The 27,563-nt window shown below is 41.8% G+C and overlaps 1 protein-coding gene across 4 annotated transcripts; it reads left to right on the top strand.

Moving 5' to 3' along the window:
- The first annotated feature begins 994 nt into the window (after nt 1-994).
- Nucleotides 995-26,744, top strand: MXD1 (MAX dimerization protein 1). Of its 4 annotated transcripts, none has more exons than XR_678156.5 (7): nt 1,161-1,511; nt 2,229-2,328; nt 7,854-7,883; nt 21,462-21,576; nt 23,342-23,501; nt 24,204-24,446; nt 25,769-26,744. XR_678156.5 is itself a non-coding variant. In XM_525776.8 (6 exons), the coding sequence occupies exons 1-6, from the start codon at nt 1,439-1,441 to the stop codon at nt 24,389-24,391; spliced, it is 666 nt and encodes a 221-aa protein (XP_525776.2). In that variant the 5' UTR covers nt 995-1,438; the 3' UTR covers nt 24,392-26,744. The 4 variants fall into 4 exon arrangements, 2 of the variants coding, with proteins under 2 accessions (XP_525776.2, XP_003309130.1); XR_678157.5 differs by having other exon boundaries at nt 25,784-25,869; XM_525776.8 differs by having other exon boundaries at nt 995-1,511; nt 24,204-26,744.
- The last annotated feature ends 819 nt before the right edge of the window (nt 26,745-27,563 follow it).

The following is a 27,563-nucleotide window of genomic DNA, read 5'->3' as shown; positions in this document are numbered from 1 at the left end:
CCCGGGAGAAGGAGGTTGCAGTGAGCCGAGATCGCGCCATTGCACTCCAGCCTGGGCGACAAGAGCAAAACTCCCTTTCAAAACAAACAAAAACAATAATCTTGTGAGTGTTTTCATCTAGAATTAAAAGGGAGGGGAAAACCCCAAAAGAGATTTAAGCAAAGAATCTTAGGGTTTAATGCCATTCTGTAGGTTCAGGAAATCTCTGAGCTTTAAAAAGCCGCTCGCGTGAAAGTAATTAATTATTCCATCACTTCCCGGGGGTGGAGGGGGGTGCGGAAAAGGCGCATGAGCTCAATGCTGTATACTGCAGCCCGATTCCAGCTCTTTCTTGAGGGCAGAAAAAACGCCGGGCGTCGAGCATTTAGCAACGGCCGGCTTTTCTTCTCAAGCCCCGCAGCAGCCACGTGGCGCCTGCCCTAGCTCCCGGCTCACCGGCCACTAGCCTGCACCGCTCTTCGGGAGGATTCGAGGCTGGGCCCTCGCCAGCCCGAGTTCCGCGAAGCCCAGAACCTCCAGGGCCGCGGCCACCAGACCGAGGGCTCCGGCCCCGAACCCAAGCGGGGCAGAGCGCCCAGGCGACACGAGGTGCCAGCCTTCCATTCGATGGACGCCTGGCAGGTCCCCGGAAGTTTTCCCCGGGGACAGGTCTTGGCAACAGGTCCGAGGCAAGGCCGGGTGGAGCACAGCTCCGCAGCGGCTGGTGAATCAGCGCCGCCCAGCGCCGGACCGGCCCTCCCAGCCAATGCCAGACCCGGTGAGGAGCAGCCAGGCTGCTGACCATCAGCCACTTAGGGCTCGCCTGGCCTGGAGAAAGGTGACATCATCGTAGCTGGGAGGTTTCCGAAGGCTTCACCAATGGGAGACCGGCGAGGTGCTTGCCTTCTGCAGCTCTTGGCCAATACTAACAAAGCAAAAGGGGGCCCGGGTTGTTGGTATAGAACCAATGGGAAACAAGGAAGGAGCACGAGGCGGAGTTGCGAATCCTGTCACCAGTTGGAAAGAGGGGGTGGAGCCCGGGCCTTGTCAAGTGTGACCAACCAGCGAGAGGAGCGGACTTTGCGGGGTGGAGCCCTGAAGCCCTCTCCCAATCGCACAAGTGTAGGGGCGGGGCATTCTTTGGGGGGCCCAATGAGGAACGCGGCCGAAGCTGGCCTGTCAAGAGAAGGGGCTGGGGGCGGGGAGATGGTGAGTCGGGGATAAACACTCCGCGGCGGTGGCGGCTGCTGCTCTGCTCCGGGTTCTGTCACTGTGTCGGCGGTGCCCAGCTCACTGGCCCCCTCCCTCTCTTGTCGAGCGTGGTTGCCAGAGAGGCTCCCTCAGCCCTGCTACGCGGGGTCCACAGCGGGCTCCACAGCGGGCTCCACAGCGGTCCGGCGGCGGCAGCGAGCCCGTGGGCAGTGGGGGTTGGTCCCGTGGCTCCGGCCCCCGGTGCAGAATGGCGGCGGCGGTTCGGATGAACATCCAGATGCTGCTGGAGGCGGCCGACTATCTGGAGCGGCGGGAGAGAGGTGCACGGGGACGGGGAGGGGTCCACTCGAAACGAGGCCGGGGGTCCTGTGGGGCCGGCCTCAGGTCCGGGCGCCCAGCCGCTCCGGGGGTGGTTGGAGGCGGGGAGACCGCGAGCGCTCCCAACCCCTCCGGCTCTCCCCACGCGCGGTCCGAAGGGAAGCCGCCGCTGCCCCAAAGCAATGAATGGGGTGGAGAAGGGGCTGCCGCCCGCCGGGGTCCCGAACGCCGCCCCTTCCCCAGCCCTTCACGAGTGGGTGGCCGGGGCCCCCTCCGATAGCCTCCCTGGTTTACCTCACCCGGGCTGGTCCCGGCCGGCCCCCGGGTGGGCCCGGCGCCCCAGTCTCCTGGGCAGAGGAGCAGCGCCTCCCGGTCCCCGGCTCACGGTACTTGCCCCGCACCTTCGCCTGAGCTGGTTCCACTTAACCCGCACCAACCTGCTGGATGTAGCCAATGGGAAACCCAGGCTGCGTGAGCCTAGCCACTACTGTGTCTTTCTCAACAATGAGCAGCTGGAATCCTCCTTACACCTGCTCCGAACTGACGATATTCACACAATTTTTTTAAAAATCATTGTTCTCAGAATTCCACCTTACTCCATTTAATTATTTCCACAATATTCTTTTAAAGATAAATAAAGGAAAAAGGAAATACTATAGAGAGGAGAGAGTATTAAATATTCTGGGCCCATTCATTAACTGGATCCTCCTGTTTTCTAGAAGCTGAACATGGTTATGCCTCCATGTTACCATACAATAACAAGGACAGAGATGCCTTAAAACGGAGGAACAAATCCAAAAAGAATAACAGCAGTAGCAGGTAATTTGGTAAATACTTCTTTCTGTCTTTTAGATTATATTGTAGGTGACACAAACTGCTGAATGTAAGTTGCCTGTTGTGATTATAACCCTATAAAATTACATTGTGGCCGTCATGATTCAGTAATGTACACATGGACTTAAGTCATTGCAGGAAGCTGTTTCTGTTTGGGTTGAGGGAACTGAAAAGAAAAATAGAAATGTTTTACATTTCTTTATGAACTTTATTCAAAATTTAATTTCACTTTTCTTCCCTTTTGGAACAAAAAAAATCTGTGGAAGCTTCAAGTGAGATTAGCAACGGTGACAGTATTTTCCCTTCAGAAGTTGCAGATTCAGGGCAAGTTTTCTATAAGTCAAAATGCTGGACATTATCCATTTCTTTTACTTTTCATAGTAATGATTTTATAAACACATTAAAGTACCTGACTTGGCATAAGTGATAGGATCTCATACTTGACATGTAAATTAAATACAGTGGTTTGTTTGATACTCTAATTTGTCATCTCTATTTGTAATGGCAAAGAGGAATGATTGAGGTTAAAACCTACCTCTTTAGTGATAGAGGAATATATAATACCAAAATATTAATATGCTACAACTTTTCCATGTTAGCCTTATCGATTATCTTATACCGTAGTTCTTAAAAGCTGTGAATCTCACTGGAGATTTGGTTCATGGTCAGTTAAATCACATATTAAAGTCCTATGCATAGTTTCTGGTACATGCAAATAGTCCATCAATGTTGCTGCCCGTTTCCCCCCTTCTTTGCCCTTAAAATATAGTTGGCTAGGAAATTTGTTCTATTAGATCCCTTCAACTATACCTTTCCTGCCAGTAAATTAAAAGCATTGACCTTTTCGTCACTAGTTTAGAATCCTTATCCCTCCCTCACCCTCATGAATAACTCCTTGCAAGTATCTATTTGGATATCCTCTGTGGCTTAATACAGACCAGGAATTTCCCACTTAAACCTAAAAATCACTTGTTCTTGCTGCGTCTTCTGTACTTGGTTTACCTCTTTAGTATCGTTAGTGGAACCACAGGATGTGAGCAGCATTACTTGTGCCATGCCCTTGAATAAAAATGGCACTTGAAGGATCAACCTGGTAATTACCTGGTAGGTTTTGCTTGTCCTCCCACCTTAGCATTACCTGAAGGTGGTAGTCAGTAGTTTTGTGCATGGGTATGAAGGCACTTTAAGAAAGATGTTAATACTGACTTGTAATATGCAATGGTATAAAAACAATTAAGCTGTGTTGCATTTTGTTACAATATTTTTTAAATTTTGTTTAGAAGAATTTTGAGGCCTTTCAGTTAATTTTTCTGGAAAAGCATCATCCATTTTTGCTTTTATTATTGTCCACTAATGATTTGAGAGGAATTGTCCAAGTTACTTATTGAGGCTTAATACCTTAACACTTTATTTTTTTCCTTAGTTTCACAGGAAGGTTGTAGGGGATGTTCACTAGTGGGGATAAGAAAATGAGATGTTGAAGTGGCTTGGTCCCAAAAGGTGATTAGGAAAGAAAAATAATAGTAGTTAAGAATCTTAAGCCAAGAAATGGATTCTTTCTAGTATCTTCTCTTTAATAATCAGTACTATGCCAAAAAAAAAAAAAAAAAAAAAAAAAAGGCTACAAATCCTTCTGTTAATGGGTTGGTTTGCTTTCCATGGTTAGAGACGGGATTATCACAGTTGTCCATACAACTGACTGATAGTGAGTTAGTGTAATATATTCAATGGTGTAAGGATTTCTGAGAGACCATGATTAAACCTAGAGGTAGCACCAGCCAAACGTGTGAGGCAAGAGCAGGCAGTTTTCTTTCAGTGTGATCATTTCCTTCATGACTCATTTGGAATAGCTCCTTTTCTGAGGAACAAGCAATCATAACGGAGAAAGCAGCTTGACCCCATGGTTTGAATCGGCTTTATATCCTCAGCCATGTATGGTCAGAATTTTGAACTGAGGTAAAGGATAGGGAGAGATTACTGCTGGTTTACATAACCCTTGGATAACAGTTTATTCTTGTTCATACAGGTTGAAATGCTGTGCTTTTTGCTTGTAGAGTCTAGGGAAGTACTTTTCCTTGGACAATAAAAGATAAGATTTTGCCACATAGGAAACTTCTTGGGAACTGAAAATGCAGATCTTATTCACGTTTCTCTAGTTGCTTATTAAAACAACAAAAATGAAAATGAAATTGTGAATATCAATTGTTTTTGAAATTATCCATAGAACTGCTGGAATATGGGAAGATGGAAGTTTCTTTCCTACTGATTTTTGAAGTCAATTACTAATTATTTAGAATTGAAATCTAGAACTTTTTAAAAGTGTGTTCTGTTCAATGAGTAAAGCAAGCTTTGGCACTCATGTGAAAGAGGAAGTTCAGGACTTGCCACCCAGTTGTTTTATAAGACAGTGGCTAGAGTGACCTGACAGGAGGAGTGTTTTTGAACCCAAGAATTTTTCCTGGTTATCTCAGATACGCCGTAATTTGGCTTAGTTTTTTTTTTATTAGAGTGTATTTTTAAATGGTGAAATTTGACCTTTATCAGTGATTCCAGAGTTATCCATTGTTTTCCATAATCACATGGAAAATAGTTTTGACACAAGGTATCAGTGTGTTCTTACAGTGCTTTAATTAAAAACGTAAATGTTTACCCATCAATGGAGGTGGCTGGCAGTTTCAGAACTGATCATTTTTGAAAGGGCTGCTTTTTATTAATAACTCAGTTTCAGTAAACTAGATGCACTTCAGTAATGCTCTAGCCATTAGGTATAAGTCCCCCTTTAAAAAGCACCATGTGTTTAACACTCAAGTAATCAAATAAAATCTGTAGTTTTAAAAATTTTGTTCAAATTTTGGAAGAAGTTGTGCTTCCTATGGAGTTTGTTTAAAAGTTTATTTTGGGGATTCAGAATTTTGCATAAGTATATAACTCTATTTATTAGTTTATATATTTTCAAAGAATCCAGAAATATTTTGGGAAGAATTTCCTGTGTGCTGTTATTTTCTACTCTCTTCTCAACCTATTCACTTTCCTCTCCTCCACCTACAAGGGGTGGTCCTTGTCTACAGTTAAAGAGGGTAATCTCAACCAACTGTTGGCATATACTTTCATCCATTTTATTTTATTTATTTATTTATTTTTAGACAGTCTCGCTCTGTTGCCTAAGCTAGAATGCAGTGGCACCATCTCGGCTTACTACAACCTCTACCTCCTGGGTTCAAGTGATTCTCCTGCCTAGCCTCCCGAGTAGCTGGGATTACAGGCGTACGTGACCATGCCTGGCTAATTTTTGTATTTTTAGTAAAGATGGGGTTTCGCCAGGTTAGCCAGGCTGGTCTCGAACTCCTGACCTCAAGTGATCCACCCACCTCAGCCTCCCAAAGGGCTGGGATCCCACTATGCCCATCTACTTTCATCCATTTAAAAAAATCTGTCAGGCTTTGAACTTACTAGTCCCGGTTAAAGTTAAAATGCCACGTGCTTTAGAGCCAAAGGTTTGCAGTATATGCCAGATTCTTGTTAACTATAGTATCCTGTTGGCCATTGAAGGCAATAAACCTTCAGAACAATGTGACTGGAGAATGCTGAGGGATAACCAAGTGAATCAGTGTAAAGCTTTTATTTCTTTTTAATTGAGATGGGCTCTTGCTGTGTTGCCCACACTGGTCTCCAACTCCTGAGCTCAAGCAATTCTCCTGCCTCAGCCTCCCAAAGTGCTGAGATTACAGGTCTGAGCCACCATGCCTGACAATTTTAAAGTTTTGTTTTGTTTTGTTTTGTTTTGTTTTGTTTTGTTTTGTTTTTGAGATGGAGTCTCCCTCTGTCGCTAGGCAGGAGTGCAGTGGCACGATCTCAGCTCACTGCAACCTCCGACTCCCTCGTTCAAGGGAGTAGCTGGGATTACAGGCACGCGCCACCACGCCCGGCTAATTTTTGTATTTTAATAGAGACAGGGTTTCACCATGTTGGCCAGGATGGTCTCAATTTCCTGACCTCATGATCCGCCTGCCTCGGCCTCCCAAAGTGCTGGGCTTACAGATGTGAGCCACTGCGCCTAGCCTGAAACTTTTAAGTTAACCAATTTTGGATTGGTTTGAATACATGAGGTCCATATATTGTTTACCTAGAAAACAAATATTCTAAACTTAAAATACTGTCATTTTCTCATTTATTTTTTCTTCGTGAATAAAAATTGATTCCCAAGATCCCTGTGAAAGAGAAGTTTAATGCTAGGTTGGAAATTTCTCATTTCAAGACAACCTCCTCACTTCCGCTGCCATCCCCCCACATTCACTGTCCTTACCCCCATTCTCTGATGAGTGAACTTGGTGTTGGTGCCCCTGATGTAAATGAGTGGCTGAGCACTCTTGAGGTGGTATTCCTCCATGATTGCTGTGAGAATTTATTTCCTAAGCCCAGTAAGGTGCTGATTATGGCCCCACAGAATTCATGAGCTGAACCAGGGAGTAAACTCCTGAGCTGGTTAAATTCTAGAGAATTTTCATAGAAAGGTCAAGCAAGATTCAGCTCCTTTATAATACTGGTAGCTTCTTCCAAATTTATAACTGGTTAGGAAGGGGTTGTGTGAGGAGGACACTAAAGGGGCCACATTGACTTCTTATGACTTTATGGTAACTTGTCCATAAAGTCTTAGGCCAGACCTTGTCTTTAAGGTCAGCCATAAATACACTAATCATATGGTTTCATATCCATCACACCTTTCATCCAAGGCTCTCTAATCAGTTTTACAGCTGTTACCTCATTGGTCCATACTTGTTCAGTAAATAATTCGTAATTATTTTTATTCTCATTTTATAGACAGGTTAACCAGTAACAGGATGGTAAAGAATTTTATTCATTCCACAGTATATCAGTGGCAAAGCTGGACTTCACATTTCACTAACTTCTGCTTTAAGCAACCTATCATCTTTATATTGAGCTGAACTTTGGAAACCCCTTCCTAAAATCATTTGGTTGCTATTTAACAGTAGCATCTTGTACACGATAGTTACTTCAGGGAGTCAGAAGTTTGGGGAAGGGGGTTATTTTACTATTTAAAACAATATAGTCAAGCAACTTTACACAAAATTTTGGTGTATGCTACCCCTAGGGAAAACTGCAGGGGTGGGGTAGGGGTGCTACCTCCCCTGTTCTACCCTTAGCCTACAGAAAGCTTTGTCGTATTATGTAACGCAAATTCACATTGCATCGTGCAGCTGTTTTTGTATAAATAGACCCCTTTTATTTCTTGTCTTAAAATGGATTATTTTTCCACTAGAGAAGGCATGCTTCTTGGTTTGTCGCTTTACCTTGAACTCTATTTTAGGATTTACATTTATCTAACTCTTCAAATGGACTAATTTTTTTAGTAGAGCCCAGTGAATTTTTCTGCCTTTCTACATCTCTCCTATCAACTTCGGAGAGAAAGAAGTTAAAAGAATTGTGTTGGTGTTGAAGTAGTTCTTTAAGACAAAAATATCTTATTCTTCTCTTATTGTTCCCTCTTTCAGATCAACTCACAATGAAATGGAGAAGAATAGGTGAGTTGGGGATTTGGGAGGTGGAATGCGGGGAGCTTTGTTGCATTCTCTGTTCATGCAGTTCAAACTTGGTTGCTCTTTTTGACTCTTCCCACTAGTAGCACCTGATTTCAGAATTCACCCAGCGCCCTCTAAGCAGCATTGCTCATAAATTACTTAGGTAGATGTAGAGCTTGCCAGTTAAAAGACCACACCCCTAACCCTCACCCCCACCAGCCCACTCCTGAAGAAGGCCTTTGAATGACTATTCCACAGACCAAAGCATTTTAGTCAGAGGCAACATTTCCACAAATAGTGTTTTTAAAAAATTACATGCTACTGAATATAATTGGCAGTGTTATCTAAAATACATATACACAGATATATATACACATAATATACATGTATGTATATATTAACACATGTGTATTAACATGTGTATGTATGTGTATTTGCAGTTTACTTGTGAATGAAGAGTCTCAAAATTCAGGCAAATGTATGCATGGCAGAAATTGGAGATGGTGCCTAACTAGAGGAGGACTGCCACCCTCACTGGGCTCCATCTTGCCGCAGCCTGAGTGGAATCTCTCTCACCTGGATTGCCTCTTGCTGCTTACTTAAATCTTTATTTTCCAAATCAAGTTGCCCCTCCTTCAGTGAGGCAGCCGAGTGGTTTTCAACTCTGGTTGCACATTAGAATCACTTGCAAAGCTTTCTGTGTATTTTTAAACATATTTTTATATTAAATACATTATACACATACACTTGTATATTTTTCTGGTGAGGGTAGAGAACAAAGGTTTATTTCTGCTGATTCTATAAAATAACTTTTTATTATAGAAAATTTCAAATCTGGCCAGGTACAGTGGCTCATACCTGTAATCCCAGCACTTTGGGAGGCCAAAGTGGGTGGATCACCTGAAGGCCAACATGGCAAAACCCTGTTTCAACTAATAATACAAAAATTAGCCAGGTGTGGTGGCACGTGCCTGTAATCCCAGCTACTTGGGAGGCTGAGGCAGGAGAATCGCTTGAACCCTAGAGGCGGAGGTTGCGGTGAGCCGAGATCCCGCCACTGCACTCCGGCTTGGGCAACAGAGTGAGACTCCGTCTCAAAAAAAAAAAAAAAAAGTAGAGTGACTAACGTAATCAACTCCTATGTATCCATTACCCAGCTTCAGTAATTATCAACATTTTGCCAGTCTTCTGTAAGCAAAACCACCTATTCCCATGAAGTATTTTAAAGCAAATTTTCTTGTATCTCTAGTAAACACCAAAAAAAAAACACACACAAAACACCCAAAACAACAACAACAAAAAAACCACTTGCTTTTACCATACTGAAAAAAATTAATGACAACTTTTTGTGGAGCTTTTAAAAGCCAACAAACAAACAAACAAAATAATGCCCAGACCTTACCCTTAGCAATTCTGATTTAATTGGTTTGGGTTGAGGCTCTGCACTCGTATGTTTCAAAAGCTCCCCAGGTGATTCTCATGTGCAGCCATGGCGGAGAACCATTGAACTAGCCTCATTCTGGTCTCTGAGCTCCCATCAATTTGAAATGCGGGCTACCCATCCAAATTGAGTGCTTTCTCAGTGCCCTGCATGAACAAGAAAAGGATGTGTAATGATGGCTCTATAAAGACATGTGGTTATTTCCTGCCAACCCTCTTTGAAAAAGGAGCCTGACTCTGAAAGTCAGGATCTTATGTTTAATCAGTGAAAGGGCAGACTAAACCCTTCCCAGGCAGGTAGAATCCGGGAAGAGGGCGGTTAGCTTTACTCCACTATGGAATTTCGTGTGTGTGTGTGTGTGTGTGTGTGTGTGTGTGTGTGTGTGATGCTGAGTGTGCCTCACTGCACATATGCTTCTGCTCATCCCATCGTCTTCCCTTTTAATTGTTCTATGATTGTGACTGACCATGTTTTAAGTTGGAGCTTCCTTTATGCTTTAGCTATTTACATATCATGAACTAGAAACTCAAAAGTATCTCTTCTTAAAGGGGAAAGGTAGTCAGTTGTGGCTTCTCTTTCTCATCTTTAGATTTTCTCTTCAGATTCTCTCCCTTCTTCCTGCCTTTGCAGTGATGTGGGTAAACCGGGACTATTTCTGCTGAAAAGTCTTCTAGTTCTTCGCCCCTCTAATACTTTAGTTTGGTATTTATTTTTATTATTATTAAAATTTGATCGCTTCACATAAAGACTTACTAAAACTTTGTGACTTTTGCCTCTGCAGGAATGCCACAGAATGTCAGTTGTATTATTTCTTATAGCACCTCAGGGATGTTTATTTTCTGTCTATGGTGGCCCCAGAACTTGTGCATGTTACTGGGTATTAAATGCGTTCATAGTAGGGTATTAAATCAGCAAGGTCCCCATCCCAGAAAAATGTGCAGTTTGTCCAATGGGAAAGATGCAGAGACAGTTTCAGTTAATATACTAAGTGCTAAGATTGGGATGTGCACAAGAAGCTAGAGGTAAAAATTCTGGAAAACTGAACGTGAAGTCACCACTAGGCAAGCTGCCTGTAATTGAGCTTGCTTGTATATGACCAATCAACTTTTGCTTGTTGAAGGGTTAGTTATCTAGTTTCCTTCTTTTCTTTTTTGGAATTTGGTCTTTTAAGGTCTTGATAATCTTTCTAGTCTAGAGCATGTGAACAGAACAGAAGGAAAATCAGGACTCAGTTTACTTAATTTAAGCAAGCATTGGTTGCTGCAGTTCAGGGGAGGTTAAAGTTGCTGGGCTCCACTCTCTTATTAGCATGGATGCTTAAGAACTTCAGGGTTTGGAGGTCAGCTGAACAGCTGTTTTTGTACTCTCCCTGGTTTTAGTAGCTGAGTTCTATAAAAGAATACCACTCGGGTAAATGCAAATATACTTTAGCCATTTTTTACCTGATAACATTGCATAAAAAGATTATCATGGCTTTCATTGCTTCTTGGCCTTTTGGCTAAAATCAAGTGTAAAAAGATTGCCATGGCTCTCAAAAAAAAAAGGAAGAAGAAGAAAAGGCAACTTAGGAAAAGAACTTCTAACAATGGGATTTTCCCTTTTCTTGATATTGCAGAGTTGATTATACTTGGGTTAGTTTTCTTGAATGGAAACCTTTTCTATGGCACTTTAGAGATTCTAAATAATTAGTGTTACTCTATGTTATCAGGGCTCCACTGTAAGGATATTATACCCAACACCAACACTTTGAAGTATCTTCGCATTGGTGGGACAATAAAAGAAAAGACTTCTAGAATGGTGGTGGTGGTAGTATTTTCTACTCAACAGAATAGGTGTTGAGCACCTAAGATGCCGTGTAGTAGGTGCTGGGACTACAGAATCCAGTAAAGACTACGCACTGCTGTAGAGGAGCTCAGATTAATATCACTCTACAGGGGGTTTGTCAGTCAGCACATGGCCTGTGTTTCTCTGCATTTTAGCTAATTTTCTGGGTCTGATCTCCTAAGAAAACACCCTTGGGAGGGTGGGGTATGTGTGTGTGTGTGTGTGTGTGTGTGTGGTTTTTCTTTTCTTTTTTTAAACTAATCTTGCAGAAAATTTTGAGAAATATAGAAAATAATACTAAAAATTTAAATCGTCCATAGTTCTAGCACTCAGAGAAAACCAATGGAACTTGAAAATATATCTTTCCAATTGTTTTGGAAAAGAACTGAAAATATAGTTTTGTGTAGAAAGTTAGAAAATTCAGAAAAGCACAAAGAATATAAAAATCACCTGTAATAGGCCTCTCAGAGGTAACACCTGCTAACATTTGTTCTATATCCATCTAGACTTTTGTGTGTACTTTTTTTTAACCAACATGGGATCATATAGTAATAATTTGTAGCATCTTTTCCAGTTATAAACATTTTCCAATGTCATTAAATCTCCTTTTTCAACATTACTTAATGCCCAGTATTATATTATATGAATACGTTAAACCTCATATAATCAGTCCCCTGGTTTAGATTCTTCCCAGAACCTAAACAATGCTTTCTTAAACCACCTGTAGAAAAATCTCTGTCCAACATCATAATTATTTCCTTAGGATAAATGTATAGCTATGGAATTGGTGGTGAACACGTTTTTAGGATTGCTGGATTGTCCACCAGGCAGGTTACAGGCAGTATTTTCACTGTACTTCACAAGTTGATGTTATAACTTAAAACCTTTATGAGTTTGATAAGTAAAAAATAAAAAAACACACAGGCAACTTGTTTTAATTTGCATTTCTCATACTACTAGCATAGTTGAACAATTTTTATGTCTTTGACTCTGTGTGTCTCTTTGTGTGAATTGTCTATTAAATAGCCTTTGCCCAATTTTCTACTAAAGAATTTATCTTTTTCTTTATTTTAAAAAGTTTCCATAATATAAAGGACATATATGAAAGATATTGACACTTTTTCTATCACATAACTGTCCAGTTTATCATTTAGCTATACAGAATCAGTCTTCCCTCACTGATTCGAGTTGCTACCTTTGGTGTATACTTAATTTTTGTTTATGGCTAAGTCTCTTTCTAGACTTATTCTTCCAGTCCATTGATCCATCTCTTCTTCCTGTGCCAATATATACCCTTTCATTCTCCTTTTTTTTTCCATGCCCTTATCTATTTTCACCAGTTTATTTTTCCTGAAAAAAATTTTAATCTGTGAATTCCCCAACCCCTAAATTCTTTGGGGAGTTTAAAAATTGACATTGCATAATTCCAATATAAATTAACCTTTAAAAGTTCATGCTTATATATTAGATCTTTTCATCCAGGATTTGGTATGTGCCTTAATTTATTCAGATTTCTCTTCTGTCTCTAAGCAAAGTTTTGTAGCGAAGTTTTCCACACAGGTCTTATACATGTCCTGTAAAAGGTATTCCTGGATTTATATATTTTTAGATTGCTATTGGTTTCCCATCTTAGTTAACTAATTGGTTATTGTTGGAATATAAACATATTTGAATCTTTTGTTGTTACATACCCTTTATTGATGATAATTCTGCTATTTCTTTCTCTTAACTGAGAATTCCTCCAATTTAAAACAAAGCCTTTCAATGAATCCCTCAGCAAATGGAGACTGAGCGAACACATGTAAGCTACAGCCAATAGGTCAGGAGCCAGGTGGTAGAATAGACTCTTTTTTCAAAAGATGGCTCTGGCATCTCCTTTAATAGTAGACATCCATTTTTCTGGAGTGGTACATATGCAGCTCTTGCTAGAATTAGGTGCCTGGTCTAGAGCTACTACCTCTGCCAGAGTCTTCTGACCCTGTGACAGAAGATTTCCATGTGTGCTCCATGGGGAAGACTCTGCAGCCCAATCTAAGCTGTTATTTCCATTTGGTCAAACAGTATTTCAGTGGCATCTGGTCTGGCATGAGAAATCAATTCAGTCAGGTCTCTTCTGGAAGAATATTCTAATTGATTACAGGTCCCTGTAGTTGTTCCTTTTGGGTTTTGATTTTTCAAATGACCAAGTCCCTTATATGGGAAGGGCTGGGGCCTGACTTTTGCACTGGGCCTGAGTTGTGGTATGCATTGCATCACTCTTATTGTTTCTGAACTTTCTTGACCACATTCAGATTTCACTCTGGGATGTTGTAACAAGTCCATGTTTGTTGCAACATGGGGTAAGGTTATTACGAAGGAGAGACACAGCGATCAGTGTATAAATCCAATCTATATTGATGGTCTGGAGAAGAACTCACATTTGTACCACAAGAGTCATCTTCCTTGTGCTATAACCCTTGAGTAGATGACACCTGCCTTTGGCAAGACTTGGAGGAGAGACACATGCTGGTCATTTGACCAATTTCCAGTCTCCTACCTGGGACCCTGGGGCTATTCCCTTACTTTTTGTCATAGGCATTAATAGTCAAATAGTGGGATAGAGCCAACAGGTATGATTATAATATATATGTTGTATTTGAAAATTAGGCTCTGAAAAGGAAATATTAATGTGGTGTACTTATGTATTTCATACTTTAATAATGAAGTGACCTTATCTCTCCAAAATGTAGCCACTGTTAACTGCTATTTATGTATTATTCACTGAGTATATTACTATCTTTGTATTTTCTACAAAGATTTATCAGCACAATTGTGAGAAATCTTCAAAACCTTTTAGGGTTCCAATTAAGTTGGTAATAATGATGCACTTGGCAATTGTTTATAAAGGGATCATTTTAGAAAAAGGAGGAAAGTATTTTTTCCCTCTTCGAAGTGTGACTTGTCGTCTTCACCTGGATTTTTTTTTTTTTTTTCTGTTTAACCCAGTAGGGCTTTGTTCTCAATGCAGAATCTCTTGTGACCCTTGACATTTTAAGGGATTAATTTTACAAGTCCCATTAATAAAACTTGTTCCTTCTTACTCTATACTAAATACCTTCTTTTCCTTATTATACAGCTCATACATACCCATATCTAAAATTATTTTTGTTCAAACTCCAATTATCTTATAGGATTTAAGATGCTATTTAATTGGGTAAGTCTGGCCCACACCAAGATAGGTGATAAAATGGTGAAACCTCAGAGTTAAACAGGCTACCTGTTGAGGGTGATCTATTTGGAAAGGAAAAGAAGGTTATGATAGGCTATGAAAACCTGGAAAGAAGTTCAGTCAGATGGGATGTTTGAGGGTGAGGGAAAAGAAAGAACATGTTTGGTAAGAGCAAAGGAGAGCCCATTCTATAACTTTAGGTGAGAGCTGATATCTATCAGGGTTTGAATATAGCTCCTACAAATCATTCTGCAATAATTGATCTACATGTTTGAGCACTCCAACTAAATTTTAATTACCTCAAAGGTAGGGACTTGATCTTACTCAATATTGTATCCCAAGACTTGCTGGGGGCACTGGCTCACAACTGTAATCCCAGCACTTTAGGAGGCCGAGGTGGGAGGATCAGTTGAGCCCAGGAATTCAAGACCAGCCTGGGCAACATAGTGAGACCCATCTGTACCAAAAAAAAAAAAAAAAAACCTGTAGTCCCACCTACTCAGGAGGCTGAGGTGGGAGGATTGATTGAGTCTGCGAAGTTGATGCTACAGTAAACTGTGATGGCACCACTACACTCCAGCCTGGTTGACAATGCAGAAAAAAAAAGAAAGAAAATATAGCCTGGGACCTAAGAAAGCAGCAGAACATAACATAATAGTTCTCTCTCTTTTTTTGAGATGGAGTCTTGCTCTGTCACCCAGGCTGGAGTACAGTGGCACAATCTTGGCTCACTGCAACCTCTGCCTCCCAGGTTCAAGCGATTCTTGTGCCTCAACCTCCTGAGTAGCTGGGATTACAGATGTGTGCCACCGCACCTGGCTAATTTTTGTATTGTTAGTAGAGATGGGTTTCACCATGTTGCCTAGGCTGGTCTCAAACTCCTGGCCTCAAGTGATCCACCCTCCTCGGCCTCCGAAAGTGCTGGGATTACAGGCGTGAGCCACTGCGCCCGGCCCAGCCTGTTACACTTTCAATAAAGAGAACTAATCACAGATAACAGTGCTTCCTTCAAACACACACACATACCCACACACCCTTCATTTGGTACCACTTCTGGTCTTGATTACATCCAAGTCAGGAAGAACTTTAAGGATAGTATATTTAATGCAGGAGGCACTATCTACAGATAGCACCATCTACCTAATAATCCTACTCTGTTGAATCTATTCCCCAATTTGCAGATCTACTAGCCTGAGAGAGATCCATAGATAGAATCAAGGAAGCATGGTCTGGAGGCAGAAATAAGAAGAGCTACAGTCAGAATTGTCTGAGTTAGCCCAGGTGCCTTCTATCAGTGCCAAAGCTCTGGTAGGAGCTGGTGCCTCAAACAGCTTGGCACCTTCTTCATTAATAACTTCCTTTACTTGGATATTTACTTTCCGTAATTCATGGCTGGCAAGAGTTAAGGAAAACTAACAGCAGAAATACGTGGTATCTGAATATATTTTATATTTAAATCTTTAATCTGTTTGGAATTTATTTTGATGTTAACCTCCTCGCTCTCTTGCCATTTTCTGAATAATCCATTCTTTCCCTAAGGATTTATGGTGTTATCTCCTTTATGTGCTAAATTCCTATCTATTCTTAGGTCTGTTTCTGGGGATTTCTATCCTATTCATTTGATTTGTCTGCCTATTCCTGTATTAGTACTACACTGTTTTTAATTATTGAAGCTTTATAATACAATTTAATATCTGGTACAGCACATTCCTCCTCATTATTCTTCTTATTCAAAAATTTTGGCAGTGTCACACACATCTATTCTTCTAGATGAAGTGTAGTCCCAGCGTTAAAAAGAACACTGTTGGGAGTTTTTTTCTTGGAATTGTGTTAAATTTGTAAACAAACTTGAGGAACATTGACATTTTTTGTTTGGAGGATTCATATCCAGGAATCTGCTATTTTTTTCATTTACTCAATTTTCTTGTGTCTTTCAACAAAGTTTTATAGTTTTCTTCCCATAGATCCTTCCCAACCTGTTTTAAATTTGCTCCTCAACATGTTATACTTTCTTCTTGCTATTGCACATGAGATATGTGAAGATCTCTGTGCTTGGACTTCCCAAGTCAATACATATTTGCCTCTATTTTTATTCTCCTTTGGCCATTGCAGTCGAGATCAAGGAGGGAGGCCCAGACTCTTCAGGACACTTGCTCCTGCAGCAAGCAGAAGTGAGGCAGCTGCCTCCCTCCCAACCTTGGAATCCTTTCTACCCCTGACTCTCAATGATGTGAACAGGAAATAAAGGAATCTTTTATTTTGCATTCATTGGCCTTATAAAACCCTTGCTAATTTTGTAAATGTAAAGAAATAGTACTTTTAGCATAAGCACTTTCTGTGTTTCCATAGAAAATGGATTAGATTTTCCATTAATTATTTTAATGACAAAAGATGTCCATTTTCTTCAAGGAAGTATTCAGAAAAGTGGATTTTGCCAGATAGCCTGTCTGCCTAGTGAGACATTTTTGAGTTCCCTATTGATTGTAAAAGGAATATCATAGTGCTCTTATTATCTGTGTTTGCTCACAGCAATTCTCCTTCTACAGAGGAAGCTAGGATTGAAAGAATAACTGCTACCATATACAGAGTACTCCCTGTCAGACCCTGACCCAAGGGCTTCCATACGTTGTCTCAGTCAATACCCATGACAGCCCTCCCAGGGAGGCGCTTGTCACCCTCATTCTACTGATGAGGAAACTGAGGCTACACAGAGTTAAGTAATTTGCCCAGGGTCACACAGGAAGTAAGTGGCAGAGCCCGGATCTCAAACATTTACTCTTTTTTAAATATTAACTTCGTTTTTAATTTTTGTGGGTATGTAGTAGGTGTGTATATTTATGGGGTACATGAGGTGTTTGATACAGGCATGCAATGCATAATAATCACATCAAGTAAAATGTGGTGTTCATCCCCTCAAGCATTTATCCTTTGTGTTGCAAACTGTCCAGTTCTACTCTTCCAGTTATTTAAAAATATACAATTATTTTGACTATAGTTACCCTGTTGTGCTATCAAATACTAGGTGTTATCCATTCTTTCAAGCTATTTTTTTTTTTAACCCATTAACCATCCCCACCTCCTGCCCACCCCCGCTACTTTTCCCAGCCTCTGGTAACCCTCCTACTCTCTATGTCTGTGAGTTCAATTGTTTTGATTTTTACATCCAAAAAATAAGTGAGAATATGCAACGTTTGTCTTTCTGTGCCTGGCTTATTTCACTTAACCTAATGACCTCCAGTTCCATCCATGTTGTTGCAAATGACAGGATCCCATTCTTTTTATGGCTGAATAGTACTCCATTATGTATATGTACCACATTTCTCCAGACATTTACTCTTAATCACTGCATTAATATTTGGTTGCATAGTGACTGAGTCAGAATTTTTTAAAAAAATTAAAAATCAACAAAATTTGGGATACTTAAAACTTACTGAAGAGAATCTATAGTTGTATCTAAATTTGTTATTACTAGTTATGGGCCATACTTGATTCAGAGCATGACTTATTATAGTTCAAAGATTGGTTTCTTTATGCCACTGTAGACCAAAGGTATATCAGCTTATTCAGAATAATTAAAGTTATATTTCTGAAGAGTCAGAAGGTGAAGTTTGTTAAAGTCCATGGCCTAGGTACAAAGCAGTGTGGATCAGTGCTAAAGGAAGAGGCAGCCGGGTGCCAGGAAGCTGGGAGGTAGCTCTTGGCAACAGAGGGAAGACTGAAGAAGATGTGATGGGAGGAGAGTCAACTTCCTGGGTCACACTGAGGTGTCGGGTGGCTTCCTGTTGAGGATATATGGCAAAACCCCTGCTAGTTCCCCAAATGGGAGTTTGACCTGGTTTAAAATGGGACAGCAGGGCACAGGAGTAGTCAGAACTGAGAAAAGAGAGCTGAGACGGGTGTTTGTTCTGCTTGTTTTGGATCTGGGAGCTCCGTGGGTACTCAGGGCTGGCAGAGGGATTCTAGATCCCAGGAGTTTGTGTGTCTGTATGTGTGTCTGTGTATGTGTGTGTGTGTCACGGTTGCAGAGCTTTGGTAGGAGCTGTACATAACAGAGGGGTCTGTTTGCTTTTTTATCTGGTTCAGGGATTGGATTTCACTACTATATGATAGAACTGAGTCTACTTAATATATTTCATCGCTCTCCTGTGGTTGGCCCGGGCACCAGTGTGGGGATGTCTGCAGGCAGTGGCATGTGGGTAGGGGGCAGCCATCAGGCTGCAGCAGTGAGGCGCCGGAGAAGGCCAAGGCAGACACTGCCAAAGACAGAGTTGGCTTTGGGTCTCTGCAAAAATCCAGAAAGAATTCTGGTCCTATTTTTGTAGAACTAGGCCAGAAAACACTGAATGAACAAGTATTAGTCTCAGCTGGAATTAGTCAAATGGCTTATTTCTAGTTTCACGACTAGGAGTGTTCTTTGGAAACCCACATTTGGGTAGTGAAAATTGCACTTTCTGGGCAAGACTCCTATAAGGCTAGAAATGACAATGCATCAAAAGATGACTTTATTATATTTTTATCAGTGGACAAACTTCCTAAAAAAATTCACACACTCATATCTGCATATAAACCAACATCATAAAAGTACTAAAATGACACTGTTCTGAATCATGCAGTCTTTGCAAATAATAAGCTGGCTGAAAAATATCTAAATATAATTTTAATTTTTGAACTTTTTCTTCTAATTGGAAAATTAGCTCATACCTGTAATCCCAGCACTTTGGGAGGCTGAGGCAGGCAGATCGCTTGAGGTCAGGAGTTCGAGACCAGCCTGGCCAACATGGTGAAACCCCATCTCTGCTAAAAATACAAAAATTAGCCGGACGTGGTGGCGGGCGCCTGTAATCCCAGATACTCAGGAGGCTGAGGAAGGAGAATCTGTTGAGCCTGGGAGGCAGAGGTTGCCATGAGCTGAGATCACGGCACTGTACTCCAGCCTGGGCGACAAGAGCAAGAACTCTGTCTCAAAAAAAAAAAAAAAAGAAAAGAAAAAGAAAATTAGTCTATAAGTTTTATGGCAAGAAATAGACAAATTTATAAATGTATAAATTATACTTTCTCATAGTGTTTCTAATAACATGATCTATTTTCATGGCTCTTTTTGAAGAATATTATCCAAGATGAACAAGTATATTTTACATACAAGTTTTCTGCCCTTCCCTGGTCCCCACCACATGCAGTAGTGGGAGGAGCAAACCTGTAACATGAGTCTTTGCTCTGACTCTGCCACATGGACAGGTTTTTCAGAAGAAGTGAAAGACTTACAAAATAGTAAAGCCCTTGTCCCATTACCTCTTCCTAGCTCAGAAATGAATGCTGTACTCCCCAAGCTTGCCAAGCCTTAGAGCACCCTTGGAGAGTTTAGGACAACTTCCTCATGACCTAGAAGAGGCAGGAGGCTCAGAAGGAAGGAAGTCTAATGCCTCGCTTACTAGCCCTGCCTTAGGGGAACATCCTGCAGTCTCCCTGGAGAGTGTGAATTGACTTCTTACATTAATATCATGCATATTCACCTGTCCTATAGCTTTCTGAAGCCATTTCCTTTCTTTGGTCTACATTTTCAACTTTTGCTATTACAGTACAATTCTTAAGAGGAAAAAGGGCAAACCTATAAGGCATTGCATTGTTTCCCAATTCAGCTGGAGGGGAGCCTCCTAGACTCCAGGGAGCTCTGCTCCAAGTAGGTTGTGTGTGGGCAATGAATGTTATCTAAAACCTGAAGACTCTGAGCACTGCTGAAGGTGCAAAGATGCAGTAGAGATGGACTCTGTCCTCTAGAAGCTTAAAGTCTAGTTGAATAGATGACATAATCCATTCAGCAAACACTTATTAAGCATGTGTGTGTTTGAGGCACGGTGGCAGCCCAGCAATGATTAAGCTGCAATCCTGACTTTCTAAGGAGACTGCAATGAATGGTTAAGTAAGAAATATGAAACAATTCAGGCAGTACAGTGAACTTCCCAGTGAATAGTATAAACAATTAAGTGGTGCTTAGAAAATAGAGGAATCACTGTGAGCTAGGATGGCTTGGGAAGGCTTTAAGGAGGTGGTAAGCTTAAGCAAAACCCCCAAATCTCAGCTGCTTCTTACATTCATAGAATCTTCCAGGTTCTAGAATAAAGCACAAACCATTTCAAGGAAATGTAAATTTCTAAATTGGAGCAACTCTCGTGCTCTCTCTTCAGTCAGTTGCCGTGGCTGCTGCTTCATCCAGCCCTTCTCCCTCTCCCACTCCGTGCCATTGCATCAGTCTGACATACTCCAAGAACAAAAAGTATAAAAAATGACTCAGTAAAAACCCCCATCACTTCCTTCCTTATCTCTGTCTGACTGTTCCTTGCCTTCTCCCTGCCCAGCCAGTTTCTTATGTGTCATTCCAGAGTTTGTCTACATACAAGAAAACATGAATATAGATTCTTGTTTTCCTCCATCTTTAAGATAGCATGGTATACTCACAGTTTGGAATCTTGCTTTTCTCCACTTAACAATATATCTGGAAAATCTTTCCTAATAGGACATAAAGCACATTCTCATTCTTTTTGATAGCTACATAGTACTCCACGGTGTGGATGTAGCATAATTTATTTAACCAGTTCCCTCCTGGGTGGTCATTTGGGTTGTTTCAATCTTTGCTATTACAAATAAAGCTTCAACAAATAACTCCACAGATATATATGCTCCTTGACTTATGATGGGGTTATGTCTCAAGAAGCCCATCATAAATAAAAAACATCCCAAGTCTAATATGCATTTAATACTTCAATAAACTCATTATAAATTTAAAAAATTGTAAGTTGAACCATCATGAGTCAGGGACCATTACTGTATATAGTATTTACACATGTGAATGACCATATAATAGCAGATATTATTCCCTACCCCAGCACTTGTATTATCAATAGACTTAGCTTCGAAAACCTTGGATTTTGCTTCTCATTGGTTTTCACCAGAGTTGTCTGGTTCAAAATATGTTTATTCAGCAAAAGGTCATTGGTAGCATTTGCCATCGCAAGGCCTGGGCAACTTCACACTCTTTGAGAACTCATTCTGCCTGGGGTGCTTCTGGCCCACTGTGAAACTCTCAAATGCTACTGTGGTCTTGTTTTCATAGACGGGCTCATCTTCGCTTGTGCCTGGAGAAGTTGAAGGGGCTGGTGCCACTTGGACCTGAATCAAGTCGACACACTACGTTGAGTTTATTAACAAAAGCCAAATTGCACATAAAGGTAAGTGTATTGTTGGGATGCTGCTTTATCTTTACCTGTTCAGTGAGGGTTTGTCTGTTGTTACATCTCCAGGACAGTCCTCTCCCCTGAACTCCTCCAGTCTAGCTATTGGATGAATCACAGGTACCTCAAATGCAACATATTCAAAACCCAACTGAGTGTTTCTCACTCCCATGCACCAGAGGTTAAATGGTCCATCCAACTCTCCATCCAGTTGTACAAGCCAGAAATTCAGGAGTCCGTGATAGCTCCTGCTCCTTAACCATATATCTAGGCCATCTCCAAGGCCTAAATATTTTGCAACCGGTCTACTTCCATCTTCATCCCCACTGTCTACTGCAATAAAATCCTCAGAGGTCTCCCTATATCCCTCTGGGTCCCTCCCGTCTGCTTTCCATGCTTCCTGAGAACAGTCCTTCCAAGGCGCAAATCAACATGTGACCTTGTTTAAAATTCTTCTGTGGCTCAGGACAAGCTCTGTCACCTGGCCTGCCCCAGATTCTGCCTTGCCTGGTCCTCACTTGCCTCTGCAGCACCATCTTGTCCCCAATTCCCCTTTCTCCAGCCCTTCGTCCAGTCCCTGGCACTGTCATATTGTCTTACTTTAGGGCCTTTGTTAATGCTCTTCCCTCTGCTTGGTACACTTTCCTCTCTCTTCTTCACCTAGAGGACTTCTACTTATTCTTCAGATCACAGTGCAAGTCTCTCTAGCTCTGAGAATCCTTCGCTGACTTTCCCAACTCAGTGACCTCCTTCCTGTGACAGGTGGTCCCATCACTGGGTATCTCTTAGCCCTGTCATAACTGACATTTGACAGTGGTTTGTGTGACCATTGGGTTGTCTCAATCCTTAGACTATACACCCCACGAGGGAGGGGACTGGGTCTTTGTGCTCACCTCACAGCCCCAGCACCTCCTAGGGTGTCGGGCACAGAGTTGACACTCTCTTTGCTACCTGAATAACAAAGGGTAAGGGGGATTGGATTCAAAGTCTTGAAAGCCACAGCCAAAATCCCTGTTTAGCATGTTTGTATAATCATATTATAGTTGGACAAATGTTACTTTAATTATGGTTAGAAGCCTGCATTCATGACAATTCTGGGAGAAAACCTCTATTTAAAGCAAAACAGCTACAATTAAACAATCTTAATTATCTGAAGAATATGAGAAGCTGGGGGCAGATTTATAAAAATGAGTATTCTATGGAAATGTGTTTTCTAAACTCTTCTGTTGGACAAATTAGAATCAGGACATCAAAAGGGACTATTATTTCCTGCTAACAAACAGAAGTTAATTGAGATTTGGCATGACACAAAAAAGTGCTTATGTAATTGGGACATGTACTTGAATAAACATAGTTTTAAATGGAAGCGTGTTTCTTAAGCTCCCATCAAGTGCAGTTTTCTAGTCCGGAGATCAGGTGTTCAGGGGATTGCTGCAAACAAGGGAGATCAGGTTGGGGACTGCTGCCTGCAGTCTTTTTGATACTAAAACTGAGGGCTACCAGGGTGCCAGTATGTGAGAGCTCACCCCCAGAATCCCTGTGACAGGACAAGTACCCCCAGCACTGGCGATGCTGAAGAGTCAGACGAAGCCAGGAGTCACTGGCCAGTCGACTTCCTGTCTCAGGGAGAAGCTTGATGAGTGGCACCAAAAGGCGTCTGAGGAAGTGTGGCGCATTCCACTGCTAGAAGGGAAGATGCGGGGGCCATTGCCCATTTAGAGATCTCCCTGTGGGGCCCAACAACTACCCCTTTGACTTGCAGAAACTTGAAGATTGTGACAGAAAAGCCGTTCACCAAATCGACCAGCTTCAGCGAGAGCAGCGACACCTGAAGAGGCAGCTGGAGAAGCTGGGCATTGAGAGGATCCGGATGGACAGCATCGGCTCCACCGTCTCCTCGGAGCGCTCCGACTCCGACAGGGGTGAGCCCCTCTCACTCTCCTCCCTGTCTCCCTTGTGCTCCCCAACCCCAGAGCAGGGGTTCAGTACTGCGGACAGGAGGCAGAGTGTAAGAAGAACTAAGACACTGGGTATGATGTAGAGAAGTCGAACAGTGTGACCTCCAGTGACAGGTTCCTTCTCCCTGCTAACACTTAGGTGACAACCCCAGAAGAGTTTGATTGGTGTCAGTTTTCAGCCTAGTTTGTTTTGTTTTGTTTTGAGACGGAATCTTGCTCTGTCACCCAGGCTGGAGTGCAGTGGTGTGATCTTGGCTCACTGCAACCTCCGCCTCCCGGGTTCAAGCGATTCCCCTGCCTCAGCCTCCCAAGCAGCTGGGATTACAGACACGCACCACAATGCCTGGCAAATTTTTGTATTTTTGTAGAGATGAGGTTTCACCATATTGGCCAGGCTGGTCTCAAACTCCTGACCTCAAGTAATTTACCCACCTTGGCCTCCCAAAGTGCTGGGATTACAGGCGTGAGCCACCACACCCAGCCAAATTTTTGTATTAGTAGAAACAGGGTTTCACTGTGTTGGCCCAGCTGGTCTCAAACTCCTAACCTCAAGTGATCCACCCGCCTTTGCCTCCCAAAGTGCTGGGATTACAAGCATGAGCCACCACGCCTGAGTTTTCTGCAGAGCGCTTTCATCAATGTCCTTCTCTCTTGTCCTCCCTGCAGAAGAAATCGACGTTGACGTGGAGAGCACGGACTATCTCACAGGTGATCTGGACTGGAGCAGCAGCAGTGTGAGCGACTCTGACGAGCGGGGCAGCATGCAGAGCCTCGGCAGTGATGAGGGCTATTCCAGCACCAGCATCAAGAGAATAAAGCTGCAGGACAGTCACAAGGCGTGTCTTGGTCTCTAAGAGAGTGGGCACTGCGGCTGTCTCCTTGAAGGTTCTCCCTGTTGGTTCTGATTAGGTAACGTATTGGACCTGCCCACAACTCCCTTGCACGTAAACTTCAGTGTCCCACCTTGACCAAAATCAGCTTTGTAACTGTTTTCAAGGAAGTGCTTAGGATTGTGGGTTTCTGATTGCATCCACTAGCTTCTCTTTTTCTCGACATAAAAATTTGTCTCTGAGAGACTATACATTCCAATCAATTTGAAGCATCCAAGAATTCTTAGACCGAATAAGCAATGTCCACATCTCAGCAATCCCCCTCTTTGCTCTCCTCGTGTCCTCTCCCAGACCTTTCTTCCAGTTTTCTGGCTTACTATGTTACTTGCCTAGGAGGAATGTCCAAGTGTGTCTTGTACTTAGGAAACTGAAGGAAACAAACTTTTGAAATTGAGATCCTGATCTCAGAACTCCAAAGTAAGCTTTGAAAGCAGCATTTAAGAGCACTTAACCATGGACCTCACCACCAGTGAGGAAGTCAGGAATACCTCTAGAAAACACGCCCTTCACACCGCGCATGCTCATTCCCCCGACGCGCCGCGTGTGGATGGGAGCAGTATTTCTCACTTTAAAATGGACACCTTGATAGTGTGTCTCTGGGGTTGCACAGCTCATCAAAGTTCCAAATTGTTTGTTCTCACAAACAAAACGGTACAATCTATTTTTGTGCGATGTTCTTGGGACCTCGCTGTGTTCTGCTATCTCGAGGCACATTCTCCCCTCCAACTTTGTTAATGCTACTTGTCTCTGGAACATTTTTTTTTCCTACCTCAGAGATAAATGAGATCTCCATTTCCCACTTAACACAGTGATTATCCTTTCCCCCCCCCCCAAATAGTGACATTTGGTCCAATTATAATCTATTTTCCTATTGAACTTTCAGCAATAACTGAGCTGTGGCACTAGCAGAGCTAGTAGCCATTATCAGTGAAAGAAAAAGTCCACATTTCTACTCTCTGTTGCAGGTGAACAGGAGAGGATGGTACACCGTTACCAGAACTCCTCTCCTTATTGATTATTTTTGGACACACCCAGAAACTTCTTTATGGAGGCTTTTGGGTTGATAGTTTAAAAGGCTGGTTTTTCTTTTTGGTTATGATTTCTCCCTTAAGTGGTCTCCGACTTTGTAGCATTTTTATTTAAGCTAAAACAGAGCACATGTGTATGTACATAAGACACATTAAATCTATAAATACTATTTATTCATTTTATATAAACTAATGTAATGGAAAACAAATTCTTATGACTTTGTGCTTTTATAGATGTTCTAGAAACTTTGTATGTAGGTATCTACAAAATTAGTTCATTCCCCTGAATATTTTTGCATTCATATTTTTGAAGTCTTGATGTTTTCAGCCTCTGGCGAATCTTTTTCATTGAATTTGAACCATTTGTAAAATCTGTGATGCTGAAGCAGAGTGTGTCACAAAGTGATGAGAACATTCCTAAAATCCATGGACGCACTGCGACCTAAGGGCTCAACGGCTGACTCGGCAGCAGGCAGCCACCCCACGCTCCCCTGCGGTCACTCGCACACCACAGCCTGAAGCTCCCCCAGCGCCTGCACCTCGCACACAGCTAAGGTCAAAGTTCAAACGCACTCCACACGGAAGCTCATTCTATACCCGAAGAGCAGTCTCAGAAAGCAAGATTACTTTTGTGTTTTTTAAAAAATGATTCTTTAATGTATTTTTCTAAACATTCTGATTGGAAGTAGTGGATTCCTAAATGATTCCAAAGTCATCTGTAATTCTTGTGTTTTTGTTTTGTTCTGTCTTTTCTTCATTTTGGCTTTGGGTGGGGGGAGGGGCAGGTGACACAAAGGATTTTTTTTTTTTTTTAATTTTTGGAATCTTTTCCAATAACCAGCTAAAGATTTGCACTGAAATACAACTTGTATGCCTTTTGCATTTTTAAAGCCTGCTTCCTGGATTTAAGCAGAGTGATAGTGTTCAAAGAGCCAGTTCAGCCTGTAACATATTTGAAAAAAATATGTCTGCACTTTGAGGTCCCTTTTGAATGCCATTCACTAGACCTCTCAAGCATTTTGTTTCATTGCTACATCCAAGCGCCTCACAAGTCCACAATGCGGGACAGCATCAAAAGCTCAAGACTTTGGAAAAAGCTTGTGGGCTTGCACTGGGGGAGGGAAGGGAACAAAATTTGTGTACTTCTTTGTTTAATTTAGAAATAAGGCATCCAAGAGATGCCATTATTTTCTGTGTTTCAATTGTTGTGCCTTTGAGTTAAACTGCATTTTTGTCTTTTGGTTGAAATCTGAAATGTACTGTCCCAATATAAAACAGTAATTATTTGACCTTTGCACTGTTTGTCTGGTCCTTTTCAGTTTGATTGCATATAAATGTGGAACTTGATAGATCTCTATATTTTTAATGCACTTGTGATAAACTGGCAGCAGGGTTAGACATTACTTTCAAAGCTTGAGGTAGACCGAGTCAGCATGCTAGACAGGCTTCTCTCTCTAACCAAAACTGTAATCTTCAGGACCAGCAAACTCAGCCCAAGGCAGCTAATCCCCCCAACCCCATCCTCCGCGCCCCCTGCGGCTGATCGGCAGCCCTGATTCGCCAATTTGTCCTCTCTCATTCACTGATCCACCAGCCTGACTGCTAAGAGCTATAGTCTTTTTAGTTGTTTTGTCTTTTTAAGCAAGATGAAAACCTTTCTATTAGGGATTTGGGGTTGGGAGGGGATGGGCAGAGATATAAACCCCAGCCTTTAAGACTTTGACAATTGTACGTAAATACAGATGTGTATAAATATAGGCACATGCATATTTTTATGTGAAAGTTGATTTTAAAAAACTTAAAAAATCTAAACTGCACTCTTATTAATACCATCATAACACAAGTGGGAAAAATAAGAGTACGCAGTCTAATTTAATTTCATGCAGTGAGAAAATATATATGTGTGCTTCTGTAACATCCTGAAAACATAGCTTTCCATCCCCTGTTGGCTTTGAATGGTGGGCCGAGCACCCAGGTCGTCTGTATTTTGGTTTTCTTTTGCTAAGCAGAGATCTTGAATTCTTCAAGGTGCTGATAGCAACTGCTGGCTCCTTTCTGTAGTCACACACCTAATGCTAGTTTAGTGATTCAAAATGCATCACATTTTT

Source organism: Pan troglodytes, chromosome 12 (assembly GCF_028858775.2).
Source record: "Pan troglodytes isolate AG18354 chromosome 12, NHGRI_mPanTro3-v2.0_pri, whole genome shotgun sequence".
Classification (NCBI taxonomy): domain Eukaryota; kingdom Metazoa; phylum Chordata; class Mammalia; order Primates; family Hominidae; genus Pan; species Pan troglodytes.
Note: the sequence above shows the minus strand (reverse complement) of the source record. Positions and strands in the feature narration are given on the sequence as shown.

Coding starts and splice junctions, on each gene's coding strand:
- MXD1 (XM_525776.8), top strand. CDS start 1,439: ATGGCGGCGGCGGTTCGGATGAACATCCAGATGCTGCTGGAGGCGGCC. Junction 2,329..7,853: donor AAGAATAACAGCAGTAGCAG/GTAATTTGGTAA, acceptor TCCCTCTTTCAG/ATCAACTCACAATGAAATGG. Junction 23,502..24,203: donor GCGCTCCGACTCCGACAGGG/GTGAGCCCCTCT, acceptor TCCTCCCTGCAG/AAGAAATCGACGTTGACGTG.